Below are 19,941 nucleotides of genomic sequence, written 5' to 3'. Positions count from 1 at the left end.
ATATCAACATTTATGCTAGTAAATTCTGAAACCCAGGATTTCCTATAAACACTTCTGAATTGAGTATTAATAATAACAACCATAATTACATATCTTTTAGTTCCCTTCATTTAAAAACCCTCCATCCTCTTCTGAATAAAACAGTATGACTACACAATCCAGCAATTAATTGTTTCACAAATGTTTTATGTTTCTCATATATCCCCAGGACTGTAAACTCCTAGAAGGCTGGCATTCAACAAATAGTAACTAAATAGGGAGGCAGTGTGACTTAACAGTTAAGAGCACCAGGTTCTGAGGCTTTAGGGTACGAATGACTAGGTATGTACAGAATCCTAGTTCTACCTCTATCTGAATTACCTTGGGCCAGTTAATTAAGTAGTGGTTATTTCTGCCTACCCAACATATGTTCCCTTTTTTCTGATAATATAACCCTGGCTTTCCTTTTAAGCTTGTGTCACTCTTAGTCACTCTTGCCTCTCACCCCATACATGCCTACATCCTCCATATCCTTGGCCACTGTACCGTGCTTTAGTGGCATCACAGTGACACGCTGCTCTAGTCGGGCCAATAATAGATCACTCAGGACCTTTTGTTGGAACTGTTGAGAGAGAAATCTTTCTGAGTGAATGACTGAGTTGGCTGAATATAAGGCTGAAGCTGCTGATAAACTGGCAACTCTCCACACCTGGGGGAAGAGTACGCTCTAGATTAGGCCAATACCCAGGAAAGCAGAACTAAGAGACAGAGTGGCTGACCTCTGAGGACACTGAGCACCTGGATCCAGATGCACCTGAAATCTACTGTGCCTGGAGTATTTTTCCCCCAATAAAAAGAGCCAACATAATTTCTTTTTTTGCTTAAGGCAATCTGAGCTGGATTTTAGTCATTTGCAACCAAGAATCCTAATTAATACATTTAATTCTACCTCTTGAAACCTCAGTGTACTAATCCATAAAAGAGGAGTGATAACTGTCAGTCACTGTGCCAAATACAGAGCAGTCAACAAACAAGGATATTTATTTTCTCTCTCAAAAGAGGCCCAGCACATAACCATGCATATAACAGACTCTCAAAACTTATGTAACTGCTATGGCTACATAACAGATGACTAAAATGTCCAGCGTATGGAAGAAGAAAAGAAAATAGTGGCCAAGGTCAAGTAGACGACCTCTTATTTGTAAAATAAGGTGCTGGAGGGACTCCCTAAGAGCATGCACACAAATAAAGCCCGACATAATAGTGAATGTTAGCTCTCATTCCCCTTCAGATTACAGAAAGAGAAATTACTAATACAAATAAAGGTATTTCTCTGTCCTCAGATTTAAATATATTGCTACAGATAGAAAATCTGGTACTGCTTTTGTTTCCAACTAATGAATCAAGTAGAGCAAAACAAGTACCAAAATGTGCGGCCTGAACCGTGATCCTCAGAAGCCAAATAATTCCGTGGTACTCTAGGAGAGTATATGCTGAACCCTGAGGTTAGTCCAGTCGTAGTTCTTCTAAATTAAATAATACTCAACACACAACACCATAATATTCAAAATGTCCAACATCTAATAAAAAATTAGCAAACATGCAAATAAACAGGAAAACATAATCCATAAAGAGTAGGGAAAAAAAGATTCAGAAATGATGCAGACGACAGAATCAGCAATAAGAATGTTAAAACAGCTCTTATAAATATACTTTGTATGTTCAAGGAAGAAAAGAAAAGCACAAACACAAGGAAAGAAAAAAAGATGTAAACAGTCTCAAACTTCTAGAGATGGAAACTGTATCTACCTTGAAAAAATACATTTGATAGAATTAACAGATTAGACAATATAGAAGAATAGTGAACTCAACGAAATCAGCGATAGAAGCTATCCAAATTGAAACACACAAAACATAAGACCCAAACAAACAATCAATGAGCTGTGAGACAACCTCAACTGGCAAAATTAGGTGTCACTGGAGTCCCTTCAGGAGAGGCGAGACAGGAGCAAGCAACAACATCCCTAAAAATTTCCCAAATTTGATAAAAATTATAAACCCATAGATCCAGTAAGTTCAACAAACCCAAGCTCAAGACTCACAAAGAAAACTACAAAGGGCACATCACCATAAAATCGGTAAAAACCAGTAATGAAGGGAATCTTAAAGGCAGCCAGAGAAGAAAAGAAACACCATATTCATGACACAAAATGACAGTAGACACTGGCGTCAGAAACAATGCCACTGAAAAGAAAGTGTAGTGATGTCTTTAAAGTACTGGAGAAAACAGAAAAAGCAAAAAACCACACTGTCAACGTAGAATTCTAAATCCATTAAAGCATCTTCCAAAAACCGAAAGCAAAATACTTTCTCAGACACACAAAGGCTGGTAAGTCTATCTCCAGCAGAGCTGCACTATCAAGAATGATGTTTACAATAAGAAACCTGATTTTTTAAATGTGTTTAAGATTTGAATAGGCACTTCACCAAAGACATACAAATAGTGACACATGAAAAGATGCTCAACATTATTAGCCATTAGAAACAAATTAAGATCACAACGCGATACCACTATATCCACACTAGAACAGCTAAAATTGAAAAGGCCATACCACATTTTGGTTAGGATGTGCAGCAACTAAACTCTCATACCTTGCTGGTGGAAATGCAAAATGGCAATTTCTTCTTCGTAAAAAAAAAAAAAAAAAAATTACACCTTCTATATACCCGCAATTCCACTCCTAGGTATGTAATCCCTCAAAACAAAAACCTATGTCCACAAAAACTGGTTTTTGGATGGGCAGCCACCATATGGTCATTTCAGCTATTGTAGATTTAGTGCTACAGTAATGATGCTACAGTTAAATTCTCCTTTCAGAGTACTCATGATTTCTTAGTTTATTGATGTGATACCTTCATTACCTTCATGCTTATTTACATTGTTTTTATTGAATTTTTGCCTTTTTTTAATATTAAGAGTGAATTACATAGAGGGCATTCGTGTAATAAAGTCTGAGTGTGGGACATACTTATGAATGTGCAGTACAGCAATACTACAGAATAATAAAGAGAACTGGCCATTATGCTGTATTCTAAGTAATATTTATCATTTAAATAATTGTGTCCAATTCAATGGGATGTGGTTGTGGTTTTCCATCCATATATATTAAGTTTGAGGCTCAGTAACCTCTAAATAAATTTGCCATGGAGATTAACAATTGTTTTTGACTTCCCAAAATTCATCCCACAAGCAATTTTTCACGAAAAAGTTACCCTCTTAAAGTAGAGAAATAATGTAAGAAGTTCCATTCTGTGTACTGACTTTATCATGTAAATCCCAAGTAGGACTTGTTCCACTGGACTATCTGTGGTTTGATACCTGACAATGAAGGCAGAAACCGTCCCACAGCTTAATCAGACAAAATTCAGCATTAGAGAGGGTGAGAGAGGGGAAGAGGTACTTACAGGGACTCCTCTCTATCCGAACTGTTTGAAGAGTGGAGGTCTTTCTGGACTTAGGTTGGGAGTTGATGAGCAACCTGTCCCATATACCTGAAAATACAGACACACAAACACCCTTAATTTACTACAGCATAAAAAAACAAAGGCCCATCAGTAAGCCTCTCACATGACCAGTCTTAAGACTTGACTGTCCACACTCCCCCAAAATTTTTTTTTTAAAGGAGAACTCCAAGCTCCATTACAACATTTTAATTCTTTATGTACAGCCAGCCACCTCTCCTTTCTTACACCTGTCTCATTCACCTCTATCACCAATGGCAGGTAATAAATGCACACCAATCTGCACTTTTCTGGATCAGAAATTCATTAGCAGACAAACGTGGGTCTGCAATGACAGAACGGAGGAAACAGTACAGAGCATAACAATGGTTAAGTGAAGCCAGAAATGGTTACTAGTTGTGTAACACTGGGCAACTTACCTGATCTTCAAGCATTTGTTTCTTCATTAGTAAAACATGCTTGCCTGGTATTTCCCCTTCCCTGAAGACGTTCAACCCAAGGAAAGCAGCCTTTTGGGGATTTTGTCACCCACTCTACCTTTCCAGCCTCATTTCTCACTACTCAAATCATCCCAACTCTCTATCCCATCAGAGTTCCAAGAGGGGAACGTACAAAACTCAAGGCTTTGCACACCCTATTTCTAATACCCGGAAAATCCCTTAACTCTCTGGTTAAAAAACAAATCCTGTTCACCTGCAAAGCAGAGCCGCAACAAACATCCATTGAATGCCTACTACTTAAGGCCTACTGGATTCGTGATCAGAGCACAGAGTCTGGAGCCAGACTACTTGAATTCAAGTCCCAGTTTTGCTACTTTCTAGCCACATGATCTCCAGAAGGTAAATTACCTGTATGATAAATCATGTCTCAGGTTCCTCAACTATAAAACAGAGATAACAGATTTTCTGCAAAGGGTTGTTGTGAGGATTAGATGAGTTAGTTCCTGGGGCATACATAGTAAGGACTACATAAGCTTTGGTTATCATTATTATACTTCCTTCGGAATCTCTGGGTTCTCACAAAACCTTTTCTTCAAGCTAGTATTTACTGACAACATGCCCAAGCCTTTTTACGCATTCTCCTCCTCACAAAAATTCTACAGGCATTACTACTATCACCATTTTCCAAATGCAAAAACTGAGGCTTAGGGAATGAAAATAACTCTAAGTCCCACCAGTTAATTACTAGTGGAGCTGGGATTCGAACTCATGCTTTTAAATTCTACCTATAGTGTCTGAAATGCTGTGTGGATTTCCTGGATGCATGTCTCCCTCTACAAGACAGCAGCACTAAGGGGTGGTCTGTGTGGGTGTGAAAGAGGTAGGGACTGTTAGCATAATATTACTCCGCTTCCCCCTATCAGCCAACTGCTCCGACCCAGGCAGCCAAACCAAAAGCCCTCCCTTCCCCAAAAGAATTCGAGAGCGTCCCAGCTTCCAGGGCAGGGTAGATGCCTGGCAGCGGCGCCTGGCAGGGTGGGCGCTCACTACCTTGCAGAATATAAGAACCACTAGCTGGGGAAACCATTCCGGGCCCGCAGACGGGTGCCCGCCCCAAAGCCCCCACCCCTGCCGCGGGCAGGGCACGCCGGAGCCCCGCAGCAGTCCCCGGGGCTCCCCTCGAGGGTACGGAGCCCGGGCAGGGAGCCACCGGCCGGCTCCCAGACTGCACCGGCCGCGCCTCCTCTGCCGCACGTGTGCGGCCCATGCCGCCGTCACCCTTCCGTCACCTCCGCGGCCGTCGCTTCCCGCCGTCAGCAGCTCCTTGGACACTGGGACTCCTGAGGAATCCCGGGTGGGCGACGAACAACTCGGGCTAGCCTGGGGCTTGCCATGGACCTCCATGCTTCCCTCAAGCCTGCACTCTCAGGCCCGGATGCAGGAAAAAGGCTCGGGTAAGGGGGCGGGGAGAGGGCCGCGATTGGAGGAAACTGCGGTGGGCGGAGTAAGGAGCGGAGAGAGAGGCGGGGCGAGCGTGGTGCAGCCTGGAGGCTGCGCGGGAGCAGGGGCCATACCTACTCCTGGGAAAAAGAAAGGTTCAGACACTGTCATAGGAAAAAAGAGCGGGCAAGGCTCGATTTCGCCAAATTCGGGCATAAAGAGCATAACATTAGGCTTCCCTCCTCTTTATCCTTTTTTATTAAATTTGTTTTTTTAATTGGTGAAAAAACACGTAACAAAATCTACCATCTTAACCATTTTTAATTGTACAATTCAGTGGTGGCAGACCTCTACATCATTTTCATCTTGCAAAACTGAAACCTTATACCCATTTACCCCTACTCCAGTCCCTTGGTAACCACCATTCTACTTTCTTCTTTGTTTCTTTTTGAAACAGCCTTGCTCTGTCGCCCAGGCTGGTGCCTCAACCTCCCAAGTAGCTAAGATTACAGGTGCACACTACCACGCCCGGCTAATTTTTGTATTTTTGTATAGAGACGGGTTTTCACCATGTTGGCCGGGCTGATCTTGATTTCCTGACCTCGGGAGATCCACCCACCTTGGCCTCCCAAAGTGCTGGGATTACAGGCGTGAGCCATCATGCCCAGCTACCATCGTTCTACTTTCTGTTACTATGAGCTTGACTACTTCAGATACATTATGTAGGTGGAATCATACAGTACTTGCCTTTTTGTTACTAATTTCACTTAAAATAATACCCTCAAGGTTTAGACATGTTGTAGCACATAACAGGATTCTCTTCTTTTTTAAGCCTGAATAATATGCCATTGTATGTATATACCACATTTTCTTACCATTGATCTCTCAACAGGCGTGCTGGTTGCTTCCACCTCGTGGTCATTGTGAACGCTGCTGCAATGAACATGGTTGTACAAATATCTCTTAGAGACCCTGCTTTTCAATGCTTTGGGATACATACCCAGACGTGGGATTACTGGATAATAGGGTAATTCTACTTTTTAGCTTTTTGTGAAGCCTCCGTATAGTTTTTCATAGTGGCTGCACCATTTTACATTCCCACAGTGCACAAGAGTTCCAATTTCTCCACATCCTTGTCAATATTTCCTTTTTCTGTTTGGTTGCTTCTTTCTTTTTGACAGTGAGCGTCCCAGTGAGTGTGAAGTGATATCTTGAAGTTTTGGTTTGCATTTCTCTAATGATTTAGTGATGCTGAACATCTTTTCATGGGCTTGTTGGCCATTTATATATCTTCTTTGGAGAAATGACTATTCAACCCCTTTACCCATTTTTTAATCTGGTTATTTGTGTTTTTGTTGTTGAGTTGTAGGAGTTATTTATATATTCTGGATATTAACCCTTTATCGGATATATGATTTACAAATATTTTCTCCCATTCTGTAGGTTGCCTTTTCACTCTATTGCTTCCTTTCCTGTTTGTTCTTTTAACAGTCTTTATTGACCACCTGCAGTATGCCCAGACCCCTCTTATATAGGATTCAAAGCAGAAGCAGCAGAAACCTTGGACCAATCTTTTCTGCTTATTTCTGACAGTGCAGAGGCTCCAGAATCAGCCTGGAGTGGATTAAATCCAGTGTCATATTATTCATTTAGTAGCTGTGACTTTGGGCAGATCACTCCCTGAGCGTCTGTCCTTCTCTGCAGAATCAGGATAATAATACTTCATGGGGATGTTATAAGGAATAAAAGAGGAAAAGGAGTAAAATGTATGTAATGGCACTGGTGATACAGAATGATTGGGCTCCCAGCTAAACCCCACTCTAAAGCATGGAACTGTGGCCCTAAGTGACAAGAGCTGACCCCATTTTTCACCCAAATGTTGCCTTTTTAGCCTGCCATTCCCATATCCTGTGCCCATAAAAGGACCAGCTGACAGAGCAATATGAATGGCTAAGTGTTGGGGATATAAGAAGAGACTACAGATAGCTGCGGCCAACTTCAGATGGTGCGACTTCAGGGAAAGATCACCTTCTTCCCCCACCATCCCCTTTCCTATTCCCCATTCCACTGAGAGCCACATCCATTGCCCAATAAAATCCTCCACATATACTACCCTTCAGTCCGTTCATGTGACCTGATTCTTTCTGGACAGCAGACAAGAACCCATGAGGGCAGGGGCTGGGACATTGCTCCAGAGCCCACACACAGCCTGCTCTCACCAGAGAGGAGTGACCGGTGAGTTCCAGCATTCGTATTTTCGCTCTGGGTCCTGCACTCACTTGCACGCTCCCTCTTGTGAGGAGTGGCAAGCAGCAGGCTAAGTGAAATGAGCCATTCCAGTTCCTGCCCATGAAGGGGGTCAAGGTCGAGGGAATAATACCATCTCACTGGTAGCAGCATTATTATGTTCATCATAATAAATTAACACTATATTATACGAAGTTACAAAAGCTAGGCCACAAAGAATTATGACAGAAATAACAGTAGGCACTGAGGAAGAAAACACTGATTAATGGGCCTGGTGCGGTGGCTCATTCCTGGAACCCCAGCACTTTGGGAGGCTGAGGCGGGCGGATCACGAGGTTAGGAGATCAAGACCATACTGGCTAACAGGGTGAAACCCCCTCTCTACTAAAAATACAAAAAATTAGCCAGGCGCGGTGGTGGGCGTCTGTAGTCCCAGCTACTCGGGAGGCTGAGGTAGGAGGATGGCATGAACCCAGGAGGTGGAGCTTGCAGTGAGCCGAGATCACGCCACTGCAGTCCAGCCTGGGCAACAGAGCGAGACTCCATCTCAGAAAAAAAAAAAAAAAAAACTGATTAATGCATTTTAAAAGTTATTTCACTATCTTCCTACTTCCAGTTAAAACCTATTAAATCTAGAGATCCTTTGCATTCCCAGCACTGAGCTTGTAATAGGTACACAGTTAATGATTAATCTGCGCTTGATGAATGAAAGAACAAAAAGAAGATGAACAAATGTATAATTGTTAATTAACTGTTTGATTGATTGACCACCTCAACAAACCTGGATTCTAGACACTGGAAATTTCCTCAAATCACTTTTGTGAATGGTTGGTTGAGATCTGAAGTACCCCACAGGTGCAGCGCCATACAAAATGAGTGGGGCATTTGTATTAGCCTGTTCTTGCATTGCTATAAGGAAATAGCCAAGACTGGGAAATGTATAAATAAAAGTGGTTTAATTGGCTCACCATTCTGCAGATTGTACAGGAAACATGATGCTAGCATCTGCTAAGCTTCTTGGTGGGGGCTTCAGGAAACCAACAATCATGGTAGAAGGCAAAGGGGGAGCAGGCACATCACATGGCCAGAGCAGGAGCAAGGAAGACTGAGCAAGGTGGCCAGGCGTGGTGGCTCACACCTGTAATCCCAGCACTTTGGGAGGCCAAGGTGGGTGGGTCACCTGAGTTCAGGAGTTCGAGACCAGCCTGGCCAACATGGTGAAACCCCCGTCTCTATGAAAAACACAAAAATTAGCCAGGCATGGTGGCAGGTGCCTGTAATCCCAGCTACTTGGGAGGCTGAAGCAGGAGGATCACTTGAGTCAGGGATGAAGAGGTTGCAGTGAGCCGAGATCATGCCACTGCACTCCAGGCTGGGCAACACAGTGAGACTTCATCTTAAAAAAAAAAAAAAGAGAGAGAGAGAGAGTGAGCAAGTTGCCACACTCAGTATCGTGAGGATGGTACGAAACCATTCATGAGAAATCCACCCCCATAACCCAATCACCTCTTACCAGGCCCCACCTCTAATACTGGGGATTACATTTCAACATAAGATTTGGGCAGGGACACACATCCAAACTATGTCAACACTTCTAGTTTGTAAGAATAGCTTAGAAATGAAGACATTCAGATCTTTCCAAGATAGTGTAGAAAATGCACTGGCAGAATTTAGTCTCCCTTCCAGAAAATTATGTTGTTAACCAAAAGAGCAGTTTTGTAAAATATGAAGGTAAATATAAAACATAGTTTCTCTACTTCTAATCTCTTTAAAAGATAATTGAGTGTTTAAAGCAAAAAAATATGTATCGTGGGGTTTATAACAAATATAGAAGCAAAAAGTATGGCAAGAATAGCACAGAAAATGGAGGTGGTAAATGGAAATAAATGTTGTAAGGATCTTATATTTTATGTGAAGTGTTTTTAGTAGGGTTTGAAAATAGATGGTGATAAGTTAAATTTTTATATTGTAAATACTAGAGCAACTACAAAAAAAATTAAAAAGACGGATATCTAATCAGCCAATAGTGAAGATAAAATGGAGCCATAGGCCGGGCGCAGTGGCTCACGCCTGTATACTAGCACTTTGGGAGGCCGAGGTGGGCGGATTATCTGAGCTCAGGAATTTGAGACCAGCCTGGGCAACATGGTGAAACCCTGTTTCTACTAAAAACATAAAAAATTAGCTGGGCCTGGTGGCATGCACCTGTAGTCCCAGCTACTTGGGAGGCTGAGGCAGGAGAATTGCTTGAACCTGGGAGGTAGAGGTTGCAGTGAGCCGAGATCATGCCACTGTACTCCAGCCTGGGCAGCAGAGTGAGACTCCGTTTCCAAAAAAAAAAATGGTGCCATAAAATATATTCAATTAATCCAAAACAAAGCAACATAAAAAATAAAGAGGAACAAAGAACATTTGGGACAAATAGAAAACAACGTCATAGTACAGGTAAGCTATACTCATTTCAGTAATGACATTAGATGTAAATTGGTGTCTTCCTCCATTTGGGCTGCTATAACAAAATGCCATAAACTGGGTAGCTTATAAATAAAAGAAATGTATTTCTCACAGTTCTAGAGGCTGGAAAGTGTAAGACCAAAGTACTAGGAGATTTGGTTTCTGGTGAGGGCTCACACTCTGATTCATAGAGGGCCCCTTCTTGCTGCATTCTCACATGGTAGAAGGGACAAGGCAGCTTTATAAGGGCATCGTCTCATTCATAAGGGTTCTACCTTCATGACCTAATCACCTCCTAAAGGTCCCACCTCTTACATCATCATCTTGGTGGTTAGGATTTTAACATATGAACTTTGAGAGGACACAAATATTCAGACCATAGCAATTGTTCTAAGACGTAAAGGCAAAAAAATTGACAGACTAGATAAAACAAAATCCAACTGTAGGCTCTCTGCAAGAAATTTGCTTTAACTGGAAAGATACGGTTAGGTTAAAAGTGAAGTGATTAAAAAAGATAAACTATGCAAATACTAAACAAAAATAAAGCTGAAGTAGCTATGTTGCTATCAGATAAAATAGATTTCAAAACAATATTACCAAGGATAAAAAGGGACTTTTCATAATCATAAAGAGATACATTTGTCATGATGATATAACAATAATTGTGTTTGCACCTAATAACAGAGCTTTATAAAATAAGAAGCAAAAACTAATAGAACTAAAAGGAGAAACAGACAAATATTATATTACTTTTGGAGATTTCAACACTCTCCTCTCAGAAATTGGTATAGAACAAGCAGACATAAAACCAATAAGTATAAAGAAGACTTACTATCAACCAACTTAACCTAATTGACATACAGACCCTGCAACAGCAGAATATACATTGTTTGAACTGTTCACAGCAATCAATGACATAGATCATATGCAAGGCCATAAAACAAGTCAAAAAACATGAAAATAACTGAAATAATACAGAGTTAACTGATCTCAACTAAACTAAGCTAGAAATCAATAACAAAAAGATATTTTGACAACCTCCAAATATTTGGAAATTAAACAATTCAGTTCTAAAATACTCATGAGTCAAATAAAAAATACAAGGGAAGTTATAAAATATTTTGAGCAAAATTAAAATGAAAACACAAAATATCAAAGTTTGTGTGATAAAGCAAAAGCAGTGCAACGAGGAAAATTTATAACATTAAATGCTTATATTTAAAAAGAAAGTCTCAAAAATTTATCTAAGCTTCAGCACTCGCTAGAAAGGAGCAAATTAAATTCAAAGCAAGTAGAAGGAAGAGAATAATAAAGAGTAGAGTAAAATAAGAAATAAACACAATAGAAAAATATATATTAAAAAAGCTGACTATTTGGAAAAAAATCTGTAAATTGATAAACTTGTATCCAGACTAATCAGGAAAAAAAAAAGAGAGGACACAAATTATCAGTAAAAAAAAAAATGAAAGAGGAATATTATTACAAATTTAGCACACATCAAAAGGATAAGAGAATATTCTGAAAAATTTTAGCAATAAGATTTTTAATTTAGATGACATGTATAAATTCTATGCAAGACACAAACTGCCACAACTCATTCAAGAAATATAGGTAACCTGAATAGCCCCATATCTTCTATTAAAAAGTTCACATTTGAAAATCTTCTCATAAAGAAAACATCAGCCACAACACTGATATGTTAAAGGAAACTTTTAGGAAAGAAATAATAGAGGTTCTACATAAACTCATCCAGAGAATAAAAGAAATGATTACACTTCTCAGCTCATTTTATGAGGTGAGCTTGATATTAAAATCAGACAAAGACATTACGGGAAAACTATAGACCAATATTCCTTATCATAGATGCAAAAATTCTTAACAAAATTTGAGTAAGTAAATTTCTTTATGTATAAAAAAGATAATATATTGTTACCAAGTATAATTATCCAATAAATGGAAGGTTGTTTTAACTTTAGAAAATCTATCAGTATGATTTATCCTAATAGCAGACTGAGGCGAAAAAAACTATTTCACCATCTCAGTAGAAGCAAAAAAATCGTTTGACAAAATTCAATACCTATTCATGATAAAAAGCTCTTGGCAAACTAGTAGTAGAGGAGAATTTCCATAACCCAGTAAAGGACATCTATGAGAAATCAACAGTTAACATCATAAATATTTTTCCTCTAATTTTGAGAACAAGGCAAAGAGGTTCACTCTCACCACTTCTACTTAGCAATTAACTAGAGGTCTTTACTGCTGCAATAAGGCAAGAAAAAGAATAAAAGGCATAAAGATTGGAAAGAAGGGATTATAACTGTTTTTATTCACAAATGAGATGATCATCTATATAGAAAATCCTAAGTTTTATCAGTTTTATTGATTTTTTCCAAAGATCCAGCTACAAAAAATATTAGAATTAATAGATAAATATGGGAAGGTAGCATGATATGAAGTCAATATGCAGAATCAACCATTTTTCTATATGCTAACAACAAGCAATGGGAAATTAAAATAACTTTATTCACAATTTAAACACAAAATATATAGGGATAGAAATATGAAAATATGTGAAAGATGATTACAGTGAAAACTATAAGAGCTTCGTTAAAGAAATTAAAGAACAGCTAAATAGAGAAGTATACCATGTTAATAGGTCAGAAAACTCATTACTGTTATGATGTCAATTCTCCTCAAATGAATACATAGGCCCAATGCAGTCTAGTCAAAATCTCAGCAAGCTGTTTTGTAAAAATTGAGAAACTGGATTTAAAATTTATATGAAAACGAAAAGAACTTTCATTTATATGAAAATGAAAAGGGAAAACATTTCTGAAAGAGAAGAATAAAGTTTTAGGACATAACACTGTCTGGTTTGAGAACATATTATAAAGATAACGAGTCAAAACAGAGTGGTATTGGTGTAAAGACAGACTATTAGATTAGTGGAACAGCATAGAAATCCAAGAAATAGGTCCACACATATATAGTTAATTGATTTTCGACATAGGTATCAAGGTAATATAATTGGGAAAAGGTACTCTTTTTAATAAATGGTCTTGGAATAATTGGATCCATATGCAAAATAATGAATCTTGATTCTTACCTCACACCACAAATGTAATTTAAATCTAAATGAATCAGAAAGGCAAACTTGACCTAAAAGTATAAAACTTCTAGAAAAAAAGAGAAAATACTTGTAACCTTCATTTAGGCAGAGCTTTCTTAGATAAAACATGCTATTATCCTTTCAAAATTCATAGGTTGAAATCCAAGGTGATGGTACTAAGAGATGGGGCCTTTAGAGGTGATTAGGTCATGAGGACAGAGCTCTCATGGATGAGATTATTGTCCTTATAAAAGAAGCCCCAGAGAGCAATCTTGCCCCTTCCACCAAGTGAGGATACAGCAAGAAGGGGCCATCTATGAACCTGAGAGCAAGCTCTTCCTCACCAGACACCAAATCTCCCAGTATCTTGATCTTGAACTTCCCAGCTTCCAGAAACGTTAAGAAACAAATTTCTATTTTTTTGGTCATCGGCAAAGTCTGAGTCCTGTCCTCTCGCCTGCCTCCCCAGACACCATGAGCTTCACCACTCGCTCCACCTTCTCCACCAACTACCGGTCCCTGGGCTCTGTCCAGACGCCCAGCTATGGCGCCTGGCCGGTCAGCAGTGTGGCCAGCGTCTATGCAGGCAGCAGGGGCTCTCGTTCCCGGATCTCTGTGTCCTGCTTCACCAGCTTCCGGGTTGCATGGGGTCCGGGGGCCTGGCCGCGGGGATGGCTGGGGGTCTGGCAGGAATGGGAGGCATCCAGAATGAGAAGGAGACCATGCAAAGCCTGAACGACTGCCTGGCCTCCTACCTGGACAGAGTGAGGAGCCTGGAGACCAAGAACCAGAAGCTGGAGAGCAAAATCCGGGAGCACCTGGAGAAGAAGAGACCCCATGTCAGAGACTGGAGCCATTACTTCAAGATCATCGATGACCTGAGGGCTCAGATCTTTGCAAACACTGTGGACAATGCCTGCATCGTTCTGCAGATCGACAATGTCTGTCTTGCTGCTGATGACTTTAGGGTCAAGTATGAGACAGAGCTGGCCATGGCCCATGACATCCATGGGCTCCGCAAGGTCATTGTTGACACCAATGTCACTCGGCTGCAGCTGGAGACAGAGATTGAGGCTCTCAAGGAGGAGCTGCTCTTCATAAAGAAGAACCACAAAGAGGAAGTAAAAGGCCTACAAGCCCAGATTGCCAGCTGTGGGTTGACCATGGAGGTAGATGCCCTTAAATCTCAGTACCTCGCCAAGATCATGGCAGACATCTGGGCCCAATATGACGAGCTGGCTCGGAAGAACCAAGAGGAGCTGGACAAATACTGGTCTCAGAAGAATGAGGAAATCGCCAAAGTGGTCACCACGCAGTCCGCCGAGGTTGGAGCTGCTGAGATGACGCTCACAGAGCTGAGATGTACAGTCCAGTCCTTGGAGGTTGACCTGGACTCCATGAGAAGTCTGAAGGCCAGCTTGGAGGACCGCCTGAGGGAGGTGGAGGCCCGCCACGCCCTGCAGATGGAGCAGCTCAACGGGATCCTGTTGCACCTGGAGTCAGAGCTGGCACAGACCCTGGCAGAGGGACAGTGCCAGGCCCAGGAGTACGAGGCCCTGCTGAACATCAAGGTCAAGTTGGAGGCTGAGATCACCACCTACCGCCGCCTGCTGGAAGATGGCGAGGAGTTCAATCTTGGTGATGCCCTGGACAGCAGCAACTCCATGCAAATCATCCAAAAGACCACCACCGCCGGATAGTGGGTGGCAAAGTGCTGTCTGAGACAAAGGACACCAAAGTTCTGAGGCAGTAATCCAGCAGAAGCAGGGTACCCTTTGGGGAGCAGGAGGAAAATAAAAAGTTCCGAGGTCAAAAAAAGATGAAATTTCTATTTTTTATAGTCCATCCAGTTTATGTAATTTGTTACAGCAGCCTGAATGGAATAAGACAAGACATAAAAGTTATAATCATACAAGAAAAATGAATAAATTTTCTCCAACAAAATTAAAATCTTTTGCTCTTGAAAGATGCTACTCTAAATGAAAAGGTAAGCCAAGACAGGGAGAATATATTTCTAAAACCTACATCTAATGAAATACAGGCATGCACTGCACAGTAACATTTCAGTCAACAGTGGACCATATATTCAAAGGTGTTTTCATATGATTATAACACCATTTTTTACTGTACCTTCTGTATGTTTAGATATGTTTAGATACACAAATACCATTGTGTTACAGTTGCCTGCAGTATTCAGTACAGTAACATGCTGCACATGCTCCTAGGTTTGTAGCCTAGGAGCAATAGGCTACACGGTATAGCCTAGGTGTGTAGTAGGCTATAGCATCTAGGTTTATGCAAGTATGCTCTATGATGTTCACATGATAAAATCAACTAATGGCACAGTTCTCAGAATGTATCCACATTGTTAAATGATGCATGACTGTACTTGTATCTGAAAAATATAAACACTATTACAATTCAATATTAAGAAGGCAAATGATCCAATAAAAGTGGGCAAAAAAGCTCAATAGATACTTCATCAAAGAAGGGATACAAATGTAAAACAAATAGAAAGAGGTGTAACATCATTGGTCATTATAAAAATGCAAATTAAAGCTACAGTGAAAAAACACTACTATTTCTATTAGAATGGCTAAAACTAAAAAGATTAGAAATACCTTGTTGGTTAGGATGTGGGGCAATTCAGTGGTTTTCAGCTGTGAGTCATTTTGCCCCAAAGGACATTTGATAATTCCTGGAGACATTGTTGAGCATCACAATCAGCAGGGAGCTACTGGCATCTAATGCATAGAGGTCAGGGAGCTATACATTCTACAAAGCAAAGGACAGCTTCCAGAACAAAGAATTATCTGGGTCAAAATGTCAATAGTGCAAAGGTTAAGAAACCTTGAATAAACATACGTGTGCACGTGTCTTTATAGCAGCATGATTTATAATCCTTTGGGTATATACCCAGTAATGGGATGGCTTCGTCAAATGGTATTTCTAGTTCTAGATTCCTGAGGAATCACCACACTGTCTTCCACAATGAAAACACTTGGACACAGGAAGGGGAACATCACACACTGGGGCCTGTTGTGGGGTGGGGGGAGGGGGGAGGGATAGCATTAGGGGATATACCTAATGTAAATGATGAGTTAATGGGTGCAGCACACCAACATGGCACATGTATACATATGTAACAAACCTGCACGTTGTGCACATGTACCCTAGAACTTAAAGTATTACATATATATATATAAAGAAACCTTGAAACAACTGGGAACTCTCATACATTGTGGGAGGGAAAATGAAATAGTATAACCATGTGGGAAAATAGGTTAGCAGTTTCTTATAAATGTACGTGTACCCTATGACACAGAAATTCCATTCCTAGGTATTTGTCATATGGCAGACAGTCTCCAGCATAGCCTCCAGGGATCCCATCTCCTGGTATTTATGTCCTTATGTAATCTCCTCCTCTTGAGTATGGACTAAATATAGTGAATTGCTCCTAATGAATAAAATACAGTAAAAATAATGGGGTGTTACATCTGAAATTAGACTACAAAGAGACTGTGACTTCTGTTTTTCTGCTTTCTGTCACTCTGAGAGAAGCCAACTGATGTGTTGTGAGTTACCCTGTATGAGTTCCACATGGCAAGGAACTGAGATTGGCCTCCAGTTAATACCCAAGGCGGAACTGAGACTTTCAGTTCAATGCCCACAAGGAACTGAATCCTGTCAGTTCCTTGTATGAGTTTCTTGCGTAAGAGAGCTTGGAGGCAGGTCCTTACCTGGCGAAGCCATTTTCCTTTTTTTAAATTTTTTTTCTCTTGAGACAGAGTCTCACTCTGTCATCCAGGCGGAGTGCAGTGGCATGATTTCGGCTCACTGCAACCTCCCGCCTCCCAGGCTCAAGCGATCCTCCCAGCTCAGCCTCCCCAGTAGTTGGGACTACAGGCACATGCCAACTATGCCTGGCTAATTTTTTAATTTTTTGTGGAAGTGGAGTCTCACATTGCTGCCCAGGCTGGTCTCAAACTCCTGGGCTCAAGCGATCCTCCTGCCTCTGCCTCCCAAAGTGTGGGACTACAGGTGTGAGCCACCATGCCAAACCTGGTTGAGCCTTTTGATGAAACTACAGTTCTACCAACAGCTTAACTGCAACCTCTTGAAAGACCTTGAACCAGAGTCACCCAGTTACAGTGGTGAGCATTTTACAGCAGAATTGAGGCTAAACAATGGGAATAAGTTTGAAAGAATAGTGTTTAATTGGCCGGGCACGGTGGCTCATGCCTGTAATCCCAGCACTTTGGGAGGGCAAGGCGGGTGGATCACCTGAGGTCAGGAGTTCAAGACCAGCCTGGCCAAAATGGTGAAACCCCATCTCTACTAAAAATATAAAAACTAGCCAGGTGTGGTGGTGGGTGCCTGTAATTCCAGATACTTGGGAGGCTGAGGCAGGAGAATTGCTGGAACCCAGGAGACGGAGCTTGCAGTGAGCCGACACGGTGCCACTGCTCAGTGACAGAGTGAGACTCTATCTCAAAAAAAAAAAGTAATTTTTGTAGGTATTGATACTGTAGATATAATATAAAAATCAAAAATGGGGAGAAGGCTGAAACTATCTGAGAAGAAAAAAATATTGCTTTTAAAAAATGAAATAAAAAGTATGTTACATTAGGTGTTCGGGACAAGGGGAGACAGAAAAGAGGAGGTTACTAGCTAATTTTAATACCATTGATAGTAGGAAGATAAAGGACAATATCAAAATAAGAGTAGTCTGAATAGTATCATATAAAGTTATTAGAACAAAATACAAATCTTCCTAAATACTAAAATAAACAGAAGCAGAAAAAGCAGAGCAAATAAAACAGACTTCATAGGAAAGACTTCATATGATTTATAAAGACAAAACTGAGATGAAGCATATCGATTGTATTACTACATGCAAATAGGCTTAACTCATTTATAAGAGAAAAAGAATTTTCAGATTGGATAAGTAGTCAAAATTCAATTCTATGCTGGATAGAAATGACTTGCCTAGGCTGGGCACGGTGACTCACACCTGTAATCCCAGCACTTTTGGAAGGCAAGGTGGGCGGATCACCTGAGGTCAGGAGCTCAAGACCAGCCTGGCCAACATGGCGAAACCCCATCTCTACTAAAAATACAAGAAAAAAAAATTGCTGGGCATGGTGGTGTGCGTCAATAATCCCCAGCTACCCAGGAGGCTGAGGCAGTAGAATTGCTTGAATCCGGGAGGCAGAAGTTTTAGTGAGCCCAGATCGCACCATTATACTCCAGTCTGGGCGACAAGAGCAAAACTCTCATCTAAAATAAAAGATAAAATAGTAAAAATAAGAGGATGATTACATATAAACCAGGCATATGCAAGTAAAAACAAAGTGGAGTACAATTTTGTTATTAGACAAGCAAAAATTCAAAAAGAGACAAAAAGACACATTATGATGCTAAATGACACGATCTAAACAAGAAAACCATCATTCATATTCGTGTGCCTAATAACACAGCAACAACCATTAAAAAGCAGAAAGTAAAAGGAATAAAAAGAGACATAAGCAAAAACTCTAATAATTGGAAGTTTAATACCATTTCTCAGAAAAGAATAGACCCAGTTAGACAAAAAAATTAGTATGGATTTAGAGGAGCTAAATAAAATCATTGATAAAGTAGATCTAGTAAATATATATTGAACACTGAACCCTGATAATAGAGATTAAACTTTCTTCTGAAGTCATATGGAATATTCACAAAATTGAAATATCATAGGCCACAAAGAAAATCTCAATGAATTCCAAAAATACAAATGATATAAGTTATATTCTGTGACCACAATTAAATATAATTTTAAAATAGTGACATTTTTAATAAAAGTCTCTTCTACCTAAAACTGTAAAAACGTATTTCTAAGCAATCTTTGAATCGAAAAGAAATAGTAAAAAAAAAAACTGCAAAAAAAGCTAATTTTACTATTATTATTTTTGAGACAGGGTCTCATTCTGTCTCCAGGGCTGGGGTGCAGTGGCATGATCTTGGCACAATGCTAATAAGAATCTCATCGGGTATTTTTTCCCTTTGAGTGAGAAAATGGATTATAAAGTTTGTATAAAAAGATAAGACAATAGCCATAAGACAGGCTCTGAACAAGAAGAGCAATGCAGGGGGAAGGGAGCTGCTTCTGGTACAGGAAAATGATATGAAAAAAAGATAAACTGTTAAACATTTTAAGATTTTAAAAAGAATATAAATATAAGAAATTTGTTGGTTGATTTGCATGTATGTTACAGTCATTACTATGAGCAAGCTCTAATCATATGAAACTGAACCTGGACCTTATTGCTGATTGGCTGTTACAATGAATTGAATCATCTTAATTTTTAGTAGTATTATTGGTATGGTTATTTAAAAACTGCTATATAGATATTCTTAGATAAAGCAAATAAGTAATTATACTAATATTTGGATCTCAGATTTTGTTTTGGGTTTTGTTTGCTTTTTGAGATGGGGTCTCACTCTGTTGCCCAGGCTGAAGTGCAGTGGCACGATCTTGGCTCACTGCAACCTCCACTTCCCCAACTCAAGCAATCCTCCCAAGTAGCTGGGATTACAGGCATGTGCCACCACTCCTAATATTTTTTGTATTTTTGGTAGAGACAGGGTTTCACCATGTTGCCCAGGCTGGTCTTGAACTCCTGAGCTCAAGCAATCCATTTGCCTAGGCCTCCCAAAGTGCTGGCATTACAGACATGAGCCACCGCTCCTCGCCAGATCTCAGATTTT

General features: G+C 40.2%; 1 protein-coding gene and 1 pseudogene across 9 annotated transcripts in view; one reads left to right on the top strand and one right to left on the bottom strand.

The window, feature by feature from the left end:
• Positions 1–5,423, bottom strand: part of NOPCHAP1 (NOP protein chaperone 1) — an 85,929-nt gene extending 80,506 nt beyond the window's left edge. For 8 of the 9 annotated variants that reach the window (XM_063787070.1, XM_063787071.1, XM_063787074.1 and 5 more), the window contains exons 1-2: positions 5,231–5,395; positions 3,445–3,531 (exon numbers count right to left, since the gene is read on the bottom strand). In XM_063787070.1, the coding sequence (XP_063643140.1) occupies positions 3,445–3,531; positions 5,231–5,345 (202 nt within the window). In that variant the 5' untranslated portion in view covers positions 5,346–5,395. Of the gene's footprint in view, positions 1–3,444; positions 3,532–5,230 lie in introns of all 9 variants that reach the window. The other variant, XM_001159986.6, reaches the window with a different exon arrangement.
• Positions 5,424–13,665: 8,242 nt separating this feature from the next.
• Positions 13,666–14,944, top strand: LOC467115 (keratin, type I cytoskeletal 18-like; annotated as a pseudogene).
• The last annotated feature ends 4,997 nt before the right edge of the window (positions 14,945–19,941 follow it).

The sequence above is a fragment of the Pan troglodytes genome, chromosome 10 (assembly GCF_028858775.2).
Source record: "Pan troglodytes isolate AG18354 chromosome 10, NHGRI_mPanTro3-v2.0_pri, whole genome shotgun sequence".
NCBI lineage: Eukaryota > Metazoa > Chordata > Mammalia > Primates > Hominidae > Pan > Pan troglodytes.
This window is presented reverse-complemented; position numbering and strand designations above follow the sequence as displayed.